The 21,622-nt window shown below is 45.4% G+C and overlaps 1 protein-coding gene across 5 annotated transcripts in view; it reads left to right on the plus strand.

Annotated features, from left to right (window-relative positions):
* Positions 1-21,622, plus strand: part of SCARB1 (scavenger receptor class B member 1) — a 105,233-nt gene that overhangs the window by 39,745 nt on the left and 43,866 nt on the right. For all 5 annotated transcript variants that reach the window (XM_021004332.2, XM_021004331.2, XM_021004333.2 and 2 more), the window contains exons 2-3: positions 17,027-17,184; positions 19,996-20,137. In XM_021004332.2, the coding sequence (XP_020859991.1) occupies positions 17,027-17,184; positions 19,996-20,137 (300 nt within the window). The remainder of the gene's footprint in view (positions 1-17,026; positions 17,185-19,995; positions 20,138-21,622) is intronic.

The raw sequence follows: 21,622 nt of genomic DNA on the forward strand, positions 1-21,622 counted from the left end.
CAAAGCACTTTACAAATGTGATCTCATTTTAAACCCATGTTTCTCTGGCTCCAGACCTGGCACACTTTATTTTGAACTGCCTGCAGTCCTAGGATCCTTTAAAATTAGTTTGCTGTTTCAGAGTGTTGTTCCCAATTTCTGGTTCTGGCTGTTATTCCTGCCATCTGGAGGAAGCAGATGTGGGGGTGGCCCCACAGGAGGATTTGTTTTGGGGGATGGAGAGGACGCGTCATGAATCGTGACTTGGGTCAGATTCACAGGGTTTTATGTATATTCTCTCTTAGATGATGTTGAGGGGGAGGCTTTTAATTCTCTTCATTGGGAAGAAATCATCAGCCAGCTACTGTGTCCTAGGCCCTCTGGGGACATATGTAAGTGAAATTAAGCCAGAGGGCAAGAGAGTACTTGGGAGGTGCTCAACTGGAGGGTATGGATTCAGAAGAAGCTGGCTTTTCCTTTCATAGATAACCAATGACTTGCATTTATATAAGACCCTGAGGTTTGCAAAGTACTTTATGTACATCATTTCATTTGATCCTGACAGCCCTGTGTTTGTATGTGAGGTATGGAAGCAATTCTGCTAACCCCATTTTACAGATGAAGAAACTGAGGCCCAGAGAGGGTGGGGGTCAGTAAGAATATTGCAATAGCTAGCATTTATTGTTTTTTTTTTGTTTGTTTTTAGGCAATTGGGGTTCAGTGACTTGCCCAGGGTCACACAGCTAGTAAGTGTCAAGTGTTTGGTCTGAGGCCAGATTTGAACTCAGGTCCTCCTGACTTCAGGGCCGGTGCTCTATCCACTGTGCCACCTAGCTGCCCCCAATAGCTAGCATTTATATAGCAATCTAAGGTTTGCAGTGCAGCTTATTTATTTACTTATTATCTTCCTGGCTCCCAGATCTAATTATCGGTCCACTACACAGTGTAGTCCCAGGCTGAGAGCTATGAGGGCCCCTTGGAATCACGTGTTTCCATTTTGCAGAAGATGAAACCAAAGTCTGTAGCGGTGCTACGATTTGTTTAAGGACATGCCTCTGGTCAGAGTCAGGGCTGATTTATCCTTTTCCAGTAAATTTACCTCGTACTTCCTGGGGCAGGTAGAGAGGCAACCTGGTGGCTCAGTGGATGGAACACTAGGCTTGGAGTTAGGAAGACCTGAGTTCAGATCTGGCCTCAGACACTTACTAGCCGTGTGACCCTGGGCAGTTACTTCACCCTGTGTGCCTCAGTTTCCTCATCTGTAAAATGAACTGGAGAAGAAAATGGTGAACCGTCTAGTATCTTTGTCAAGAAAACCCCAGATGGAGTGATGAAGAGTCAGATGTGACTGAAACGACTAATGACCACAAAATCCCAGCTTTCCCTAACCTGGCTTAATTCTAGTGCCTTCCCTCGTTTAATCATTTCTTTTTTATCCTGTATGTCGCTTGTTTATACATTTTTGTTTGCTTGTTTTTTCCTCCTTTGGATTGTGCCTCCTTGAGGTCAGGGACTATCTTTAGCCTCTTTTTGTATCCCCAGTGCTTAGCACATCGCCTGGTACATAGTACGTGCTTGATAAATGTTTATTGACTGACTGTTATTTTCGATCAGGATCTGATCTTCATCTGCTTAGGGAGCTCCTTGGTGAGAACTAACTCCCTCCACCAACTGACGTTGGGCAACTTAATTTTTTCTCCCACTTAATAGTATTTTTTTTTCTAATTACATGTAAAGATAGTTTTCAACATTCACTTTTTTAAGATTTTGAGTTCCAGATTTTTTTCTCCCTCCCCTCCCCCCTCCCCAAGAGGGCATGCAATCTGATATAGATTATACATGTACAGTCATATTAAGTGTATTTCCACATTGGTCATGTTGTGAAAGAAAAATCAGAACAAAAGGAAAGGCCACGAAAAAAAAGAAACAACAAAAAAAGAAAATAGTGTGCTTCTATCTGCATTCAAGCTCCATAGTTCTTTCTTTGGTTGTAGATAGCATTTTCCATCAGGAGGCCTTTGGAGATTCTCCTGGTTCTACTCACTTCACTCAGCATCAGTCCATACAAGTTTTTCCAGGTTTTTCTGAGATCTGCCTGTTCATCTTTTCTTTTCTTTTTTTTTTTTTAATTAATTAATTTATTTTTAATTTTCAACATTCACTTCCATAAGATTTTGAGTTCCAAATTTTCTCCCCATCTTGTCCCTCCTCCCACTCCAAAATAGCATGCATTCTGAATACTCCTAAATCTGCCCTCACTTCTATCTCTCCCCCCTTCTCTTATCCCCTTCCCCTTCAATTTTCCTGTAGGGCAGGATAGATTTCTACACCTCATTTCCTGTATATCTTATTTCCCAGTTGCATGTGAAAACAAATTTTTTTTTATCTTTTGTTTTTAAAATTTTGGGTTCCTGCTCATCATTTCTTACAGCACAATAGTATTCTATTACATTCATATACCACAATTTGTTTAGCCATTCCCCAATTGATGGGCATTCCCTCAATTTCCAATTCTTTGCCACCACAAAAAGAGCTGCTATGAACATTTTTGTGCATGTGGGTCCTTTTCCCATTTTTATAATCTCTTTGGGATGCAGACCTAGAAGTGGTATTGCTGGGTCAAAGGGTGTGCACAGTTTTATAGTGTTGGGCAACCTACTTGAGGTCTTATAGAATATCCAGATTGGTGAAGTGAACTGGTCAGGAGTCACACAGCTCATATGTGTCAAAAGTGGGACCTGAACCCAAATCATCCACTTCCCCGAGGCCTCCAACAGCTGCTGATTCTGATTATTGTTGTTATTGTTACCAGTTTACCTGTCCCATAGGCTTCAGCCTTCTTAGCCACACTGTCATCATTCTTCTTGTGTTAGTGCAATAATTTGAACTGGTTTATATACTGAGATACCATCTTACCTGTGAGTTTCTGTTCCATAGCAGATGGTTATCTTCTTTCCAGAGTAGTTTTGATTTATCAGAGTGAGTGTGCTGGCTGGAAGAGGGGTGTGTGTATTGTATATGTGTGTGTGTGTGTGTGTGTGCGTGCGTGCGTGCGTGCCTTGGTGGTATTCTTGTACTAGTTTCCCACTATTTTTACTTTCTGAAGAGAAGGGAAGCCATAAATCATGGCTAAGCCTCCTTGAGGGCCTTACTTATCTATGTTTGAAGAGTAAACACATTTTCTGCCTCAGGAAGGGTGGGCTGGGTGATTGCACAATCTGATGGCACTTAGATGTTGTTGACTGTTGGACCCAAAGAATAGTCAGGAATAGATCAGCCTTAGCTTGGATGTTAGGGGGAAGGCTTCAGTAGAGTTTCCCATGGATCTTTAGGTCTTTGTTATTTTAGATTTTTTTTTTTGGTTTATCCATGAATGGAAATCCTTCTCCAGTTTACTGAGGACACAGAGCTGGGAGGCACAGAAGATAGTCAGTATCCAAAAATGTAGGTTTATTGGGTCAAATGTAATGAGATTTAACTTAATTGGGAGACATATAAAGACTTGGCACTGAGGTATAAGGTGGAGGAGAAAGTACTTTATCTGAAAAAGTTCTGGGGGTCTTAGCGGACTGAAACCTCACTAAGAGTTAATGGGGTGATATGGCGGCTAAAAAGAATCAAACTCATGTGGTCTGGTGATGCCTTGCTTCCAGAATGGCGATGTTGCCACACTCTGCTCAGAGCATATGTGGAACATTGTCTTCAGGTGTTGGCAACACTCTTCATTCATTCATTCATTCATTCATTCATTCATTCATTCATTCATTCATTTATTTTTGGTTAAGCAGTGGGGTTAAGTGACTTGCCCAGAGTCACACAGCTAGGAAGTGTTATGTGTCTGAGGCCACATTTGAACTCAGGGCCTCCCAAGACCAGGGCCGGTGCTCTATCCACTGCGCCACCTAGCTGCCCTGTTGGCAACACTATTTAGAAAGACATAGATAAAGTAGGAAGCATCCAGAAGGAGAGTGACCAGGATGGCAGTGTGCCTTGAGTTCATGCCCACTGCCTAGCCAGTAGTTAATAAACATTTGTTAAGCGCTGCTCTTCCCCAGGCACTGTGCTGAATACCAGGGATATAGGTTTGTGGCTGTTGTTTAGTTGTGACCCCATTTGGGTTTTTCTTGGCAGAGGTACTGGAGTGGTTTGCCATTTCCTTTTCCAGTTGAGGAAACAGGGAAACAGGGTGAAGTGACTTGCCCAGGGTCACCCAACTAGTAACTGTCTTGAGGCCAGATTTGAACTTGGGTCTTCCTGACTCCAAGCCTGGTGTTTTATGCACTGCACCACTGAGCTGCCCCTACGGGACAGGGTAGAGGTCTTCAGATATTTGAAGGGCCCTCATGAGGAAGGGGGATTAGTTTTGTTCCATTTGGGCTCCGAGGGCAGAACAGGGCTCAGTGGATGGAAATTGTAGAGTCACATTAGGTTCTGTGGCCAAAGACTTTTGAAGCAGCTCCCTGAAAGGGGAGTGGGCTGCTGGTGGGTTCTGTCTCTCTGGAGGTGTTTGAGCAAAAGCTGGATGGCTGTCAGTTGGGTTAAGTTGTAGAAGGAATCCTTGGACAGGTACGGGCTGGATCGAGTGACCTCTGAACTCCTTTCAAGTTCTGGGATTGGGAGAAGTCGTTAGCAATGAGTCTAGCCACAAACATTTATTAAGTGCAGAGGGAATGTCTGGGTGTTGAGGAGGACTGGCACCTCTGATGTGTGAGGGCTTGCCGAGCCCATTTCAGGGCTGCTTGGCTACGTTTGGTGTCCCCCTGGCACCTAGACTCTAACCTCTGGCCCCAAGAAGCGGCAGCACATGCAACAGCTGCGTCTCAGTAAAACTGTCTTGGTGGACAAGCTAAACCAGATTTGAGGGTAACCAACAGGTCTCAGACCTATTGGTGAGTTCGAAGATGTCCACCCCAAACATGCGAAGACTCCCCCAGGCAGAATGGGTGGATGAGAACAGTTTGTTCCAACTTGTAGGAGTGGGTGCTATGGAGCACTTAGAACTTGGCCCACCTAGGCTATCGCCAATCATCTTGACTTTTGTCCAGACACTGGACTTTGATGACTCAGGAAGAGAGAGAGAGAGAGAGAGAGAGAGAGAGAGAGAGAGAGAGAGAGAGAGAGAGAGAGAGAGAGAGAGAGAGAGAGAGAGAGAGAGAGAGGAGAGAGAGAGAGAGAGAGAGAGAGAGAGAGAGAGAGAGAGAGAGAGAGAGAGAGAGAGTGAGAGAGAGAGAGAGAGAGAGAGAGAGAGGAGAGAGAGAGAGAGAGAGAGAGAGAGAGAGAGGAGAGGAGAGAGAGAGAGAGAGAGAGAGAGAGAGAGAGAGAGAGAGAGAGAGAGGCTGATGACTCTGCCTCACTCAAATCCAATTTATGCTGAAGTAAAACAAAAAAGTGCAGAGAATAAATTGAGAAACACTAATACCTAATGGGAGACACTTCCTAGCTGTGTGACCCTGGGCAAGTCACTTAACTGCCACTCACCTCAGTTTCCTCATCTGTAAAATGGGGATAATAACAGCACCCACTTCCCAGGGCTGTTGTGAGGCTCAAATGAGATATTTGTCAAAAGCTCTTAGTGCAGCGCCTGCTGCATAGCGGGCACTATATAAATGCTTATTCCTTCTCTCCCTCCTTTCCTCAAGTGATGATTAAAAGCCAAGAATAAGAAAAAAAAAAGGTGTGGATAAGTTTGTGGACAGGAGATTAGGAATGCATTTTTAAGATAAACCAGAATGTTTGGGGGTTGAAAGTCAGGGGAGAGCAACCCAGGCCTTCCACAACATTCCAGCAGCAGTGAACTGTGTTCCCTGGCGGAGTTAGTCAACATCTCTGGGCCACGGTGACATCTCTTTCAAAATAAAAAAGCTTCACTGGATGGGTGATCTTCAGAGGCCTCGACATCTCTGAATGCTGTGGTCCTGCTCTATCCCCCGGTAACCTCTCAAGGCAAAACTCTAGGCTGGGGGGCTGCTAGGGCTGGTGGGAGGAGGCTCGATTCACGTTGTTCTGTGCACCCCAACGTGTGTATAGTGGGCGGGAGGCTGCTCAGCTCACACTTCTCTGGACACAGCTGCTCCCTGACTCCCCGCTGCTAGCACGGAGCAGCCACCGTAGGCTGTCTCTATCAGGTGACAAATGGCCAAACCTAGATCAAGGTGATAGCTAAGGGACAGTTGGTAAAAGCTGTGCCGAGGGGGTGGTGGCTGGCATCATGAGGGTTGTGTAAGAGGAAAGCCATGATGTCTCTGACAGTTGGGAAAAAGTGTGAGGGAGGTGGTGTAAGATTTCACAAGTCATTTCAGGGGAGGGAGGGAGGGAGAGAGAGAGAGAGAGAGAGAGAGAGAGAGAGAGAGAGAGAGAGAGAGAGAGAGAGAGAGAGAGAGAGAGAGAGAGAGAGAGAGAGAGAGAGAAGGAGAGAGAGGGAGAGAGAGAGAGAAGGGAGGGAGGGGGCGGAGAGAGAGAGAAGGAGAGAGTGCACACTAGCTTTGGGATGGAGGAAGTAATTTCAGAAAACTCAAGCTGGGTAAGTGCCCAGGACAGAAGTGCCCCCTCTGGATAATAGGGACAGAATCAGCTTGCTTTGGGGGCCCAGAGTAGTGTGGGGACTAGCTAAAGGGGGGAAGGAAGAAAGCACTGTGATTTTGCTTCTGATGTATAGGGCTTTAAGGATGCAGGTAACCCAGTGTGAGGGATAGAGGGAGATGTCATGGGTAGTGATACTGAGGAGTAGAGAGGGATGCCCTCTTTTCCACCAACATGCATTCATTGAGTGCCCGCTGTTTGTGATGGACCAAGTGCTGCAGATACAAAGAGATGAGCTGCATGTTTCCTGCCTCACTCGGATCTAGGAAAAGACCTGAGTTTAGACCCCATTACACATGCTTGTTACTCGTGTGACCATGGGCTGGCCTTGTCCCCCAGACTCTGTATTCTCCTTTATAAAATGGGAATAACAATATTCACACTCTTTATCTGGCAAGAATTTAGTAGAGAGAGTGCTTTAGGGAACTTGACGTGCTAGTTAAGAGGAAATTATTGTCATTATGCCTGATTGTCAGTATGCCTGGTGAGGCTGAGAACACAATAGACCCTGAAGAACAGAGCAGTCCCATCTTTTACTGGAAGCCTTCTCCAGCCCCTCTTAATTCCAGTGCCTTCCCTCTGTTAATTATTTCCTATTTATCCTGTACAGAGCTTATTTTCCATGTATGTGTTTGCATGCTATCTCCCCTATTATTGTAAGCTCCTTGAGTGCAGGCACTGTCTTTTCCCTCTTTTTTGCATCCTCAGCCCTTAGCATGGTGCCTGGCACATTGTAGGCACTTGGTAATGTTTATTGATTGATTGAAGAATTGAAATTAATATTCTATAGAGGGCAGTGAAGAGTTGCATGGTGGGTGGAAGCAGGCTGTAACATAGGACCAGTGAGGAAAATTTAAGAAAAACAGGAGTAAAAGATGTCATCAGTGAACAAACATTTATTAAGTACTTACTTAATGTGTCAGGCACCATGCTAAGCACTGAGGATACAAAGAAAGGTAAAAGACAGTCCCTGCCCTCAAGGAGCTTACAGTCTAATGGGGGAGACAACACATAATGGTGTTGTGGGATCAGAGATCTCAAGCGGGAAGGGACCTCATAGGTCTTCGAGTCTATTCCACTTGTTTTTTACAGATGAGGAAATGTGAGGCCTGTGGAGGTTAAAGGAGTTGCCCAAGATCATACTTTTTTTTACTTTCCTGTCTTTTTTTTCTTTTTTTCCAGAGCGAGGGATGGTCAAGAAAGAATTTTAAAATTTATTGAGTCAGAGCTGGAAAGGATTTTAAAGATCACCTTCCAATGGATTGCTTTACTTCCTCAGTTTTTTTTTGCTACATATTTTATTTTTCATTTGAACATTAAATTTTATTTTCAAGTCCACATTCTCCTCCTCCAATCTCCCCGCTCTGAGAAAGCAGGAAAAACCAAACCCATTACAAACCTCTATCATCAAGCAAAGCAAATTCTCACATTGGCCACGTCCAAATAAATACTGTCTCAATCTGCACTCTGAGTCCCACAGCTCCGTCTGGAGAAGTATGTCTCATCATGAGTTCTCTAGAATTGTTGGTAGTCATGGTGTGATCAGAATTTTTTAATCTTTCAGATTGTTTGTATTTATGGTGTTGTTCTTATCGTATAAATTGTTTGCCTGGTTCTGCTCTTGCATCAGTTCATATGAATCTTCCCATGTTTTTCTGAAACTGTCTTATAGCACAATAGTATTCTATCACATTCATATACATATCTTGTTCCACCATTCCCCATTTAATGGATGCTTCATCAATTTCCAATTCTTTGCCACCACAAGGAGAGCTGTTATAAATATTTTTGTGCATATGGGTCCTTTCCCTATTTTTGATCTCTGGCTTATAGACCTAGTAGTGATATTTGCTGGGTATGTAAAGTTTAGTAGCTTTTTGGGCATAGCTTCAAATTGCTTTCCAGAATGGCTGGACAAGTTCACAGCTCTATCAACAATGCATTAAGGTCCTTATTTTCCCACATGCCCTCTAGCATTTGTCATTTTCCCTTTTTTTTGGTCAACTTGGCCAATCTGATGGATATGAATGAGGTGGTACCTCAGAATTGTTTTAATTTGTATTTCTCTATTAGTGACTCAGCATTTTTATATGGTCAATAAGCATTTATTAAGCCTCTCCTCTGTGCCAGGTACTTTGCTAAATGCTAGAGACACAAAGAAAGGTCAAAGATAATACCTGCTCTCAAATTATTCATAATCTAATGGGGGGGTGTGTGTGTGTGTGTATGTGTATGGGGTGTTCAGGAGAGCTAGCACCTCTGGTGTGAGGGCTTGCCGAGCCGTTTTCGGGGCTGCTCATCCACTTTTGCTGTCCATCTGCCACCCAGCCTTGCCTCTGGCTCCAAGAAACTGTAGCTAGTGCAGTAGCCACACCCTGGTAAAACCATCTTGGCAGACAGGCTAAACCAGGCTGAGGGTAACCAACAGGTCTTAAACCCATCGGTGAGTTAGGGGGATGTCTACCACAAGCATGTGAAGACTTCTCGTGGCAGAATGGGCGGATGAGAACGTTTGTTCCAACGGCCATAAAGGCGGCTGAAGGAGACGTGATGGAGCGCTTAGAGCTTGGTGAGACATCAAAGATGCCAAGGTCATCCACTGCGTCCCGGGCCGTCACCGGTCATCTTAACTTTTGTCCTCTTACTGGACTTGGATGACTCTGGAAGACAGGGTGAGGCTGGTCACTTTGTGCAACTCTGCCTCGCTTAAATCCAATTCACAAACAAGTCAAGGCATCACCTATGATGTCATTAGTCTTCTTCAAAAATGAAGGACAGAGGCAGCTAGGTGACACAGTGAATAGAGCTCTGGCCTTGGAGTCGGGAGGACCTGAGTTCAAATTGGGCCTCAGACACATGACACTTACTAGCTGTGTGACTCTGGGCAAGTCATTTAACCCTGATTGCCTCACCAGAAAGCAAAAAAAAAAAAAGACACACAGCAGTCTCATGGGGAGACAACATGTAAACACTACATACTGTGAAGTTATGTGCAGGATAAATCAGAAATGATCGACAGAGGAAGAACCCTGGAACTAAGGAGGATTGGAAGAGGCTTCCTGTAGAAGGCAGAATTTTAGCTGGGGCTTGAAGGAAGCCAGGAGGTAGCGATGAGGAGGGACAGCCAGGGAAAACTCCTGGAGCTGAGAGATGGAGGGTCTTGTTTGGGGGAAAACAAGGAACCTGCCAGCATGAGAAGGTGTAAGGTGTGAGAAAACGAGAAGGGGGCAGGGTTCATTGATCAAGGGCTTAGAACACCAGCAGGATCTTGTATTTGAGGATAGCGCTGACATCCTGGCTGTTGTCATCTGCCTGCATTAGGCCGTATTCTCTCCCTGGGTTTTCAGGCGTTCCTCTGGACAGAGCAGAGCAAGTGCCTTTGGGTGACTGTTTTAGAGCAGGACAAGACCTCAGTAAAGGCAGCCAGTTGCCTTAGTGCATTAATTCATGGAGCAAGGACTCTCACCCCTAACCTTTGGCAAATAGAAGAGTTGGGGAGGAGGCAGAATGGCCTATTGTACCCTGATGGAGGGCCTTCCCGACTGTGGGTCATGATGGTGCTATCCCTGTCCCAGGACCAGCTCCAACAGGCGTGTGCTTCCTCAGGGGAGGACTAGTGTCTTAGATGTTGTTATCTGGACCACAGGCAGCCTCCTTTGTCTTTTGCCTCCAGACAATAGGTTTTTCCGGGCATTCACTGAGTGCCCCTGACCCAAACATTGGCTAGAAAGCGTCTTGGGTTCCTATTAACGTTTTCTTAATGGAAAGAGGGTTTTATGGCCAGAAAATAACAGCAGTGACAAAAATATGCGGAGGCATCAGGCTGTTATGTACCAGAAGTCCTGTAAGTGGGCAAGAATTTCCTCTAGGGATTCCTACTTTCCAGTAATGGTTAGCAGAACTTTAACTAGTAGATGCATTGCCCGTGGGCTCTTGAGCTCAGAAGCCACTGAGAGCTTGCTGGTTTGAAAAAAAAAAAAAGGTTCACTCATCTGCTGTCTGCTACCTAGAGGCATTTGGGAAAATTGGCCTATTTGCTCGATAGTGATAATATCTTCGACTACTTTTCAATAGTCGAAGCTTTCAGATTTCAGCTTCCAGTTGGATGGGATCCCTTATTTCTGGGATCTCTTGGGCTTCCAGGTCACTTTCTTTGAGCTCTCCCAGGCATTGGATTTTGGGCCTGGAGTCAGGGAGTCTTGAGTTCAAATGTGGCCTCAGACTGTATGTGATTCTGGGCAAGTCACTTTGCCCTGTTTGCCTCAGTTTCCTCACCTGTAAAATAATCTGGAGAAGAAAATGGCTTTGCCAAGAGAGCCCCGTGTTCAATATGATTCACGAAGAGTCAGACACAATTAAACACAAACAGCAACATGCATTGGATTATTTATATTATTATGTATAGTTGTTTATCCAGCCTGTTCTTTCCCCTTCCCCCCCACCCAAGCTGCTTGAGGTCAAGGGCTGTCATCTTATTCTCTCCAGCCCCTAGCCAGGAATGGGGAACCTGCCCTAGCCTAACACTCTGTGTGCAGTAGTTGCTTCATAAATGTTTGGGTTGAACTGAAATGACTTCCAGTTATTTCAGCTCTGGTAGGGCTTGGGATTATAATGCTACTTGGACTCTGCCCTTGAGAACTAGCTGGCATTTTTCTAGTTCTGGGGTTTACAGGGAGCCCCTCAAATTGTTATCTATGATCCTCCCAACAGATATTTTTATCTCCACTTTGCAGATGAGAAAATGGAGTCTCAGAAAAATTGTGACTGGCTCCTGCTCCCAGAGCTAGTGAGTGTCGGAATCAGGATTCACAGCCCAAATCCAATGCAGCCTCTTAACCTAGAGGAGGCGAGAAGACAGTCACTGCTCACAGAATCCCAGGGTGGAGATCTAAGGGGGCGCAGGGGTCACCTAGTCCAGAGGGGCCAAACTCCCAAGTGGGGCCAAAACCAGGTTAAAATGTAAATGGCAAATTTATAACAATGAGGAAGAACGTAACACGATATTTTTGTTATTGTTCTTCTTTAGTTATTTCAGTCCCTGCCTTCGAGGAGCTCAGAATCTAATAGGGAAGACAAGCCGTATGTAATAAGGGGCAGCTGGGTGGCTCAGTGGATAGAGCACCAGCCCTGGAGTCAGGAGGACCTGAGTTCAAATGCCCAGACACATAACGCTTCCCAGCTGTGTGACCCTGGGCAAGTTGCTTAACCCCATTGCCTAGCCAAGAAAAACCAGGGCGTACATACTAGGTCCTCACAGAGCAGGTAAAAGACAACCTTAGAGGGGAACATCTCCTGCAGGAGATGACATTTGGGCTGAGTCCTGAAGGAAGCCAGCGCATCTAAGAGGTAGAGGTGAGGTTGTTATTATTCATTTGTTTTTTAGTCATGCCTGACTCTTTTCAACGCCATTGGGGTTTTCTTGGCAGAGATCCTGGAGCGATTTGCCATTTCCTTCTCCAGCCCATTTTACAGATGAGGAAACTGAGGCAAACAGGGTGAAGTGACTTGCCCAGGGTCACCCAGCTAGCAGGTATCTGAGGCCAGATTTGAACTCGGGTCTTCCTGACTCTGGGCCTGGCACTCTATGCACCGTGGGGCCACCTGGCTGCCCCCACCAGTGCAACCTAGATAATGTTTGTGGTTTTCTAAGTCATTGTGTGGCCAGCAAAGATCCGTTTCTATTTGAGTTGGATACTCCCTAGTTTGTTTTTCTCATTTCATAGATGAGGAAAGTGAGTCCAGGGACATGAAGCAGCTGCTTAAGCTTATGCATGTCACATGGTTAGTACTTTAGCAGGTAGATTTATTTTTATTTTTTAAAATTTATTTTAATTTATTTTAATTTTTTTCATTAAAAAAAATTTTTTAACATATGTTTTTAAAACTTTGGGTTCCAAATTCTCTCCCTTCCTCCCTCCCCACCCACCCTCATTGAAAAGGCAAGCATCTCGATACAGGGTATACATGTGCAGTCATGTAAAACACGTCCATAGTGGTCACGTTGTGAAAAACGAAGTCTATTTCCCTTCATCCTATCCTACCCCCCATTTATTCTATTTTCTCTTTTGACCCTGTCCCTCCTCAGAGGTGTTTAGCAGGTAGATTTTTAATCCAAGCCCTCTTCCTTCAGAACCTGGGTTCTTTTTACTGTTCCATCTTTTGGAGGGAAAAAAGCTTTTTTTTTTCATCTTATAATAGTCCAAAGCTATCACCCAGTATGGAATTTGGGGGCTGGTAGGCTCACAGATTTAAATATTGAAGACCCTCTAGGGGGCATCTATTTTTAGAGATGAGGGACTCATGACATAGAGAAGATAAGTTAGTGAGAGTCCTAGAGATAGTGTCAGAGGGAAGATTTGAATTCAGGTCCTGTGAGTCCAAACCCAGGACTCACCCCCCCCCCACCTCACCGCCTCCTCAGGGACAGAAATAAGGGAAATGGATATATTATCCGAAGAAGAAATGTTATCCATAGATATAGGGAAGGGGAAAGGGAATAAGCATTTCTATAGCACCTGCTATGTGCTAGGCACTGTGTTAAGCACTTTACAAATATGATCTCACTTGATCCTCACAGCAAACCTGTAAGACAGGTGCTGTTATGACCCCTATTTTAGGGTTGAGGAAACTGAAGCAAAGAGGTGAAATGACATGCTGGGGGGGGGGTCACACAGCTAATAAATGTCTGAGGCTGGATTTGAACTCACGTCTTTATGACTCCTAAGTCCGGTGCCCTTTTTGCTGTACCAGATGAAGACGCAGAGTACTGAGTGATAAGACCAGTGGAAGAGGCATGTGTCAAAGGAGAGATGAACGGTCACTGGACCAGACAGGGAATGACCCCATTGAAGTGGGTCACTCTTGGGTTGGGTCCTGAGGGATGGGTAGACTTTGCAGTGGGGATTGGGGTTGGAGTAGGGGAAAAGGATTCTGGTACCCTGGCTATGGGATGAGATGCTAGTCGAAGGCTTGAGCTCCCTAAGGGAAAGACATGGGTGTGAGGTGGCTGAAAAGCATTTTTTTTTTTGCCTTTGGGTTCTTGTGGTTACAGTCCACAAACCAGTCAGATGAGGAAAAGGGAAAGAGTTTTCTTGCATTTCAAAGGCCTTCCTGGATAGGCTAGCCTCTTTCTGAGAAACGCAATTGAATAATTTGTTGTTTTTATTATTTTTAATTAATTAAAAAAATTAAATCTATTTTCTCTTTCTCTCTTCCCTCTCTCCTCCCTCCTCATGATGGGGGGAATGGGGGAAGGAAAAACAAAACCCTCGTAATGTGCAAAATTAAGCAAAAACTGATTGTTGCATCGACAACATGCCAAAAAATGTCTGCCTCTTTCTTCACCCCGAGCCCATCATGTCTCCGTCAGGAGGGCAGTAGCAGTTTCTTCATCAGTTCTCTGGAACTGCAATTAGTCATTGTATTTTTCCGACTCCTTAAGGCTTTCAAACAGTTATCTTTATGAAGTTATTGTATAAATCATTGCAGTGTGCAAATCTTCCCAGGTTTCCCGGAAATTGTCCCCATCGTCATTTCTGAGAGCACAATGCCACATATGTGCCAAAATTTGTTCCTCCATTCCCAGGTGGGCGGGTACTGCTCACTTTCTAGTTCTTTGTCCCCACAAAAAGACCGCTCTTGTGTTTTCCCCGGGGAGGGAGATGGAGCTGTTTAGGCTGACAAAGGACTGAGCTGGCCAAGCCGGAGGGCACGAGATGGACAGATCGTCCGCCTCTCTGGGTGTTGGGTGTTGGGGGAAGGGGATGAAGGATTGTGCTGGCAATGTGGTTGTAGCTGCCTCAACCTGCCTGTGCCGTGTTCTGAGCTTGCTTCCAACAGAAAGAACGCCTGGTTGCCCAGATGCTAAAGTGATTTAATTTGACTTGTTAACTGGGCCAGAAGTGGGAATGCCAGGGAGAAGCCAGGCCCTGAGAAAGTGTCTCTCCAGCTTTGGCCTGGTTTTCCTCTGCTCGGATTTGTTGGCCGACACCGCATGCCTCATTGAATCCTGGATGGAAAATGGGAAGGGACCCTGGAGGTCATTAGGTCCATCCCCCTCACTTCTGTCTAATTTTTTGGCTTGTTCAAAGGGATATAATCACTTCAAAGACAATGCAGGAGCGCAAGTACAAACATTCCTCCCAACACCTGGGGTATGGGGGTGGAATACTTTCCCCTCTACCACCTGGGGCCAGGGGAAGTGGGTTCAGACCTACCACAGGTTCTCCTTAGCACCCCTCCACCCCTAAGCCCAATTCTCGATGCTGTGTGGCCAGCAGGGATGCGAGGCTTCAGCTTTGCTGCTGCTAGCCGGCCAGGGCAGCTGCCAGCTTCATTTTACAGTTAAGGAAACTGAGGCCCCGGTACAGGAGGTGATTTGCCCAGGGTCTCAGGTGAACATCATAGGTAGAATCTGAACCAGGTCCTCCTGTCTCCACTCACCATTCTTTCCATTGTACTATATGTCTTTAAAAAAATATATATGTGTATATATATATATATACATATACATATATATACACATATGCATACTATATACCATACACACATACATATACACACATACATGTATATATATGCATGTACCTATATATACACACACATATACAATAACCACTCACACATACACACATACATGTATATACACATATACAGCACAATATACACATGTATACATATACATAAAATGCACATACACATATAGACATACACATATAGACATACACACACCTACATATACCTATGTACACATACTTAAATACACATGCACATAGATACACATATACACATACAATAAATACAATATACGTATATATACCCACGCATACATATATACATATACAATGCAATATATACATATACATACACACACAGTACACACACATACACGTACACACATACAATATGTACATACACTTAATGCACATATATACACACGCACACATATAACACAACATACATATACACATATACCTATATAATGCAACACATGCACATTTTATAATACACACATACACACGTGCATGCAACACATATGTACACGTATGTGCATAGAATGCAATATACATATATACACACATAACCTATATATACACACATATAAATACACATGCACATAGATATAAACACACACATATATACAAGCATATGCAATGAAATATATACATATACACATACAATACATATATGCATGCATGCACATAAAATGCACGTCTACATATGTTCACACACATAACACACCTACATATACACCTATACAAGCATATAAATGCACATGCATACACATACACAATGCAATGTACACACATGTACACAATGCAATACACACATACACATAGAATGCACATATACATGTATACAAATACACACATAACAACCTACACATACACATATACATGCATATAAATACACATGCACATAGGTACAATACATTATACATATATACATACATACACAAATACATTGCAATATACACATATACACACGTACACAGTACACACACACGTACATACAACACACACACAGAATGGACGCATACACATTACATCTAAACACACATATACACGCATGTGAACACACACGAGTGTACATGCACATATGATATGCACGCACGTACACATACATGTACACGCACATTATAGACACACTGCACACAAACACGCATATACACATGTGTGCATGCGTGCACACAGTACTTGAAACCACAGAGTGGTGGGGGGAGAGGTCCTCACTTGTACATCAAGGAAGGCCATTACTGGCGTGGTTCCGTCTCTTTACAGAAGTTATTGACACCGGCTGCCTTTTCTGTTACCTTCCTTTCCAGTTACCTCACTTAATCTCCATCCCATTACTTTCTCCCCTCCCTCCCCTCCCCCTCTCCCAGAGATCTGTCTCTTATAACACAGAAGTCGTCTCCTTGGAAGCTGACGGCATAGTAAGAATTCTGTTCCTGTGTCTCCCCTTCCCGCTCAGGGATGTTTTCTCCTCTTGTCTTGGGCACTGAGCTTGGTCCTTGTAATGCCAGTTTCTCCACCTCCACTGAACCTACTACAACCTATGTGACCTTGGACAAGTCACTTACCTTCTCTGAAACTCGGTTTCCTCACCTGTGGAATGAGGTGGTTGGACCAGAGGATCTCTACACCTGGGGACTTGTAAAGCAGACGTCTGAGATGCACAGTTATCCTTCCTGCACCAGCCCGCATGGTGCCTGTGCATCCTCCTTGTCTTCCCTGGAGACGCTGGCATCTTGTGCCTTGTCTCAGAGTTCAGACGCCATCCCTAGAGTGCCAGGACCCACCAAGGCGGCTGTGGTGAAAAGACTTTTATTTGCATGGATACAAATACTAAACAAACCTTGTTGATTTTGTGTGTGTGTGTGTGTGTGTGTGTGTGTGTGTGTGTGTGTGTGTGTGTGTGTGTGTGTGTGTATGTATGTATGTATGCATGTGTTTCCTCTCCTCTACAGAATGTCAGGGTCAACCCCAGCAGCCTGTCCTTCGATATGTGGAAGGAGATCCCCGTTCCCTTCTACATGTCCGTGTACCTGTTCCACGTCATGAACTCGGACGAAGTGCTGAACGGGGAGAAGCCCAGCATTCAGGAGCGGGGGCCTTACGTCTACAGGTGAGCAGCTCCCCAGGCCGCCCTCGGGTGCTGCGGGCAGGTGGGTTCTGGCTGCGGGGCACCCCGGGGAGTAGAGCAACAAGACTGGACCTGGCTGCCCGTGGCGGCTCTCTGGGACAGCCACAGCAGGGAGAACCTTTGGGTCACCAGAATCTCCCGGTCACAGAGAAGGGGGCATTTAAAGATCTGTGCTCACAGTGGAGGCCGAGTAGGTGTTGCATTGAAGTTAGTTCATCTTGAACAGAATGATAGAATATCATAATGTCATGGGGCATAGCTGAATGAACAAGCATTTGTTAAGCGCCTGCTATGTGCTGCTGAGGGCCAGGGATACAAAGAAAGGCAAAAACAGTCCCTGCCTTAAAGGAGCTCTGGTCTAATGGGGGAGGGGAGGAGAGGCAGCACAACCTACAAACAAGAGGGGTGTGTGTGTCTGTGTGTGTGTGTGCGCGTGCGCGGATTTTGCCATTTTACCAGAGGGCAGAAGAAGCAGAAAAGACTGATACTGCTTTGGTACAAAGACCTGGCACCTGGCCTCAAAGGCCAGTGAGATTGGGGGCAGAAACAATCACTTAACAAATTTTTCAACACGGGGCAGGAATTCTCACCCTGTGACCTAAGGAGAGGAGTGAGGATGCTTCGAGGGAGTCAGTTACTTTGATGAGGTGTAAGGAGACCACAGAGGAATGGCACCTTGCACATGGTAGGCATTTACTGACCAGTTACTGAGGTGACCAAGAAGGTTGAAGGGCCCCGAGGTCATCTGGTGACTGCGCCTCGCTCCCCAGTAGGGGCATGTCTAATTCAGAACAGGCGGGATGAATAACATCCTAATCAATCGATCAATATTTATTAAATGCCTACTATGTGCCATGCACTTTGCTAAGCATCGGGGATACAAAAAGAGGCAAAAGACAGTCCTTGTCCTCAAGGAGCTTACAATCTAAGGGGGGGACCTAACATGCAAATAAATATATACAAACCAAGCTATATGCAGGATAAATAGGAGATAATTAAAAGAGAGGAGGCGCTAGAATTAAGAGGGGTTGGGGGAAGCTTCTTGTAGTAGGTGGGTTTCATAGGTACTTGTGTTTAGAAAGGCCTTAAAGCAAAGACAGAAATCCAGTCTTTGAGGACCTGAGGAAGACAGGATTAAAAAGCGATTAGAAATCATGGTGCCCTGGAGGCTATGTGCTGCTGGGTTTGGAGACATGGACTCAGAATCAGAAAATCTGGGTTCAAACTCTGATCCTGACGCCTATTGGCTGAGCTACCCTGGGTGAGTCACTTAACTCCCTATTGCCCCAGACAGCTCTCTAGGACAGGGGTTCTTGGTCCCCTTTTCTGTCCTGCGGTCTTTTAGCAGTTGGGTAAAGCTCATCACGGTTTGTTATGTGCATAAAATAAAATATGTTGGATTACCAGAGGCTGTGTTGAAATGCAGTTATCAGCCAGGGATGGTCCCTGCCTGCTGGGGAGGCAGAGGCTGGTGTATCTTCTCAGGTTAGGAGTTCTGAGCCTCAGAAATGTTTCAGCCTAGTTAGTGTCCTCACTGATTCGGGCACCACCAATCTGGTGAGCCTCTGACAGCAGGGGGCCAGGGTTGGGGTGGGGCAGGGTAGGCCTAAGGAAGGGTGAAACTGACCCAGGGCAGAAAAATGGAGCAGGTTAAAGCGTCCTTGCCGATCAGTATTGGGATTGGACCCAAGAGTGACTGCTACTGTTCCAGCTTGGGTGGAGACAGGAAGACCCAGCCTTCAAAAACATAAAAAATACACTTATCAAAATATTTTGAAAGTTCACAGACCCAGGTTCCAAAACCCTGCTGTAGCTAAGACTAGACAGAAAGGTACTGATCTTCATCAATAAATGGACTTCCTCGCCATGAACTCTCTATACCGAGGGATTTTTTTAACTTGGGGTACACTAACACCTTCTTTTCCCTCCCCTTCGCTCCCCAGGGCGCCATGGCTAGATTTCAGAGGTTTGTCGATTTGGGTAGGAAAAAAGTTACATCTTTACTTCCACTAATGCTTAGTTTCCTTTGTCTTGCTATTTTATTTTGTGCATTTAAAACATGATTCTGAGAAGGGGTCCATAGACTTCATCAGATTGACTGCTTAAGGCTTTCAGGACACACAAAAAATTAAGAATCCTTGCTCTGTACCAGTGAAATCACAGGGTGATTTTTTGTTTGTTTGTTTTGTTTTCTTCTGTAAGTGGTAGCATTGAGATTTTTTTTCATGGAAGGCTTCCTGGAAGAGGTAGACTTTGAGCTATTAATTACCATAAGTAGAGTGTGCTTATGGGAATTACACGGCCCTGGATGGGATCCCTGGAATGTTAGTCACATGGGGAGTTTTGCCAAGAACACCCGATGTCATAACTCTCTATATAAGAAGTCAGGAACATGTGGGTGCAGGACTGCTGGGACCCTGCAGTCTGAATTCTGGAGTCTTGTTAGAGCAGGAGAGAGGGGTATTAAGGAACATCAGGGCAGAATGCCTGGGGGTGGTGAGCTGGGGTTGGGAGGGATGGTGTTATAGCAACTGAGAAGGGGATTCAGTGTCAAAGCATTTACTAATTTTAATTTTGCTCAGCCCTGGGAATATACTTGGCAGAGGGAGGTAGTCTCTGCTTTCAAGGACCTCCTATCTAATTGGGGGAGATATTTACAGCAGAGAGCCCTATTACAAGACTCTGAATAGTCCGTGTGAAGGGCTGATGTAGAGGAGATGGCCCTGGGAATGGAGTGTGTGAGAGAGGTTGGCAGATGGGGCGCTTATGGGTCCCCTTTGTTTGTTTTCACAGAGAATACAGACAGAAACGAAACATCACTTTCAATGACAATGACACGGTGTCCTTCTTAGAATACCGGACTTTTGTGTTCCAGCCTGAAATGTCCCATGGCTTAGAAACCGATTACATCGTGATGCCCAATCTCTTGGTCTTGGTGAGTCCAGCACACACTGCCACAGACAGCTACATGGTACAGTGGGTGAGAGGGCAGGATTCGGAGGCAGGAAGACCTGAGTTCCGATCTCACCTCTCAGATCATTGCTTGCCTTTTCTCAGTTGTTATCCTTCTTGAGCACTCTGAAACCTTTGACACCATTGAGCATCCTCTTTTCTTCTCTTGAGATTTTCGGGACACTGATCTCTCCGAGTTCTTCTCCTACCTGTCTGACCACTGCCCAGTCTCCTTTGCTGGATCTTCATCTAGGTCCTACCCTCCAACTGCATCCTCAAAGCTCTATTCTAGGCCCTCTTCCCTTTCCCCTTCTCCTTCCCCTTCGCCTTCCTCTTCCCCTTCCTCTTCCTCTCCCTCTTCCCATTCCCCTTGTCCTTCCTCTTCCCCTCCCTCTTCCCTTTCCCCTTCCTCTTCCCCCTCCCCTTCTTCTTCTCCCTTCCCTTCCCCTTCTCCTTCCCCTTTCCTTTCCTCTTCCCCTTCCCCTTCTCCTCTTTCTCCTTCCCCTTTCCTTTCCTGTTCCCCTTCCTCTTTCTCTTCCTGTTCCCCTTCCTCTTTCCCTTCCTTTCCCCCTTCCCCTCCTTCTTCCCCTTCTCCTTCCCCATCCCCCCTTCTTCTCCTTCCTCTTCTCCTTCTACACCATTTCATTTGGTGATCTTATCAGCTCCCATGGATTCCATTGTCATCTCTATGAGAATAGCTCTCAGATCTACCTCTCCAGCCCCACCCTCTTTCCTACTTCCAGACTTCCCTGTCTACCTCCCTATGGGACCATCCTGTAGGCATTTGAAATGCAAATGTCCAAAATGGGACTTGTTATCTTCCTTCCCCCATTCCTGACTTCTTTCTTCCCATCAAAGGAATCTCTAGCCTCTGAGTCATCCCAGCTCAGAATCTCCATCCCTCTCCTCCCGTGTATCCCGTCAGTTGCTAAGGCTTCTCTCCTCTTTTTCCTTGGTAACATCTTCTCTCCTCTGATGCTGCCGTCACTGGCATGCAGGTTCTCATCACCTCATGCTTGGACTGCGGATTGGTTCCTCCTCTCTCTGCCCCATCCTGCAATCATTTGTCACATTGATCTTCCCAAAGCATAGGTCTGACCGTGGCACGCACCCTCCTCTCCCTCCTCTCCCAGCTGTCAAGAAAGACTCCACCAGAAAGACAGGAAGAGGTGGCAGAAAATGCAGGAGCCTGCATCTGAGCCAAGTTTTCAAGTCAACAAACCAGGTCAACAGGCATTTATTAAGCACTTACTGTGTGCCAGGCATTGTGCTAATCACAACAGGAAGGCAAAAACAAGGTTCCTGCCCTCAAGGAGTTTACAGTCTAAGGTTCTAAAGGAAACCAGGGATTCTGAGAGGTGAGGTCAAAGAAGGAGGGAACCCAGGCAAAGGGAAAAGGGAGGACCAAGGCACCAGGGCTAGAGATGGAGGGTTGTGGAAGAGGAGCAGTTAGAGGTCAGTCTGACTG

Source organism: Phascolarctos cinereus, unplaced genomic scaffold (genome assembly GCF_003287225.1).
Source record: "Phascolarctos cinereus isolate Bilbo 61053 unplaced genomic scaffold, phaCin_HiC Scaffold_4;HRSCAF=312, whole genome shotgun sequence".
Classification (NCBI taxonomy): domain Eukaryota; kingdom Metazoa; phylum Chordata; class Mammalia; order Diprotodontia; family Phascolarctidae; genus Phascolarctos; species Phascolarctos cinereus.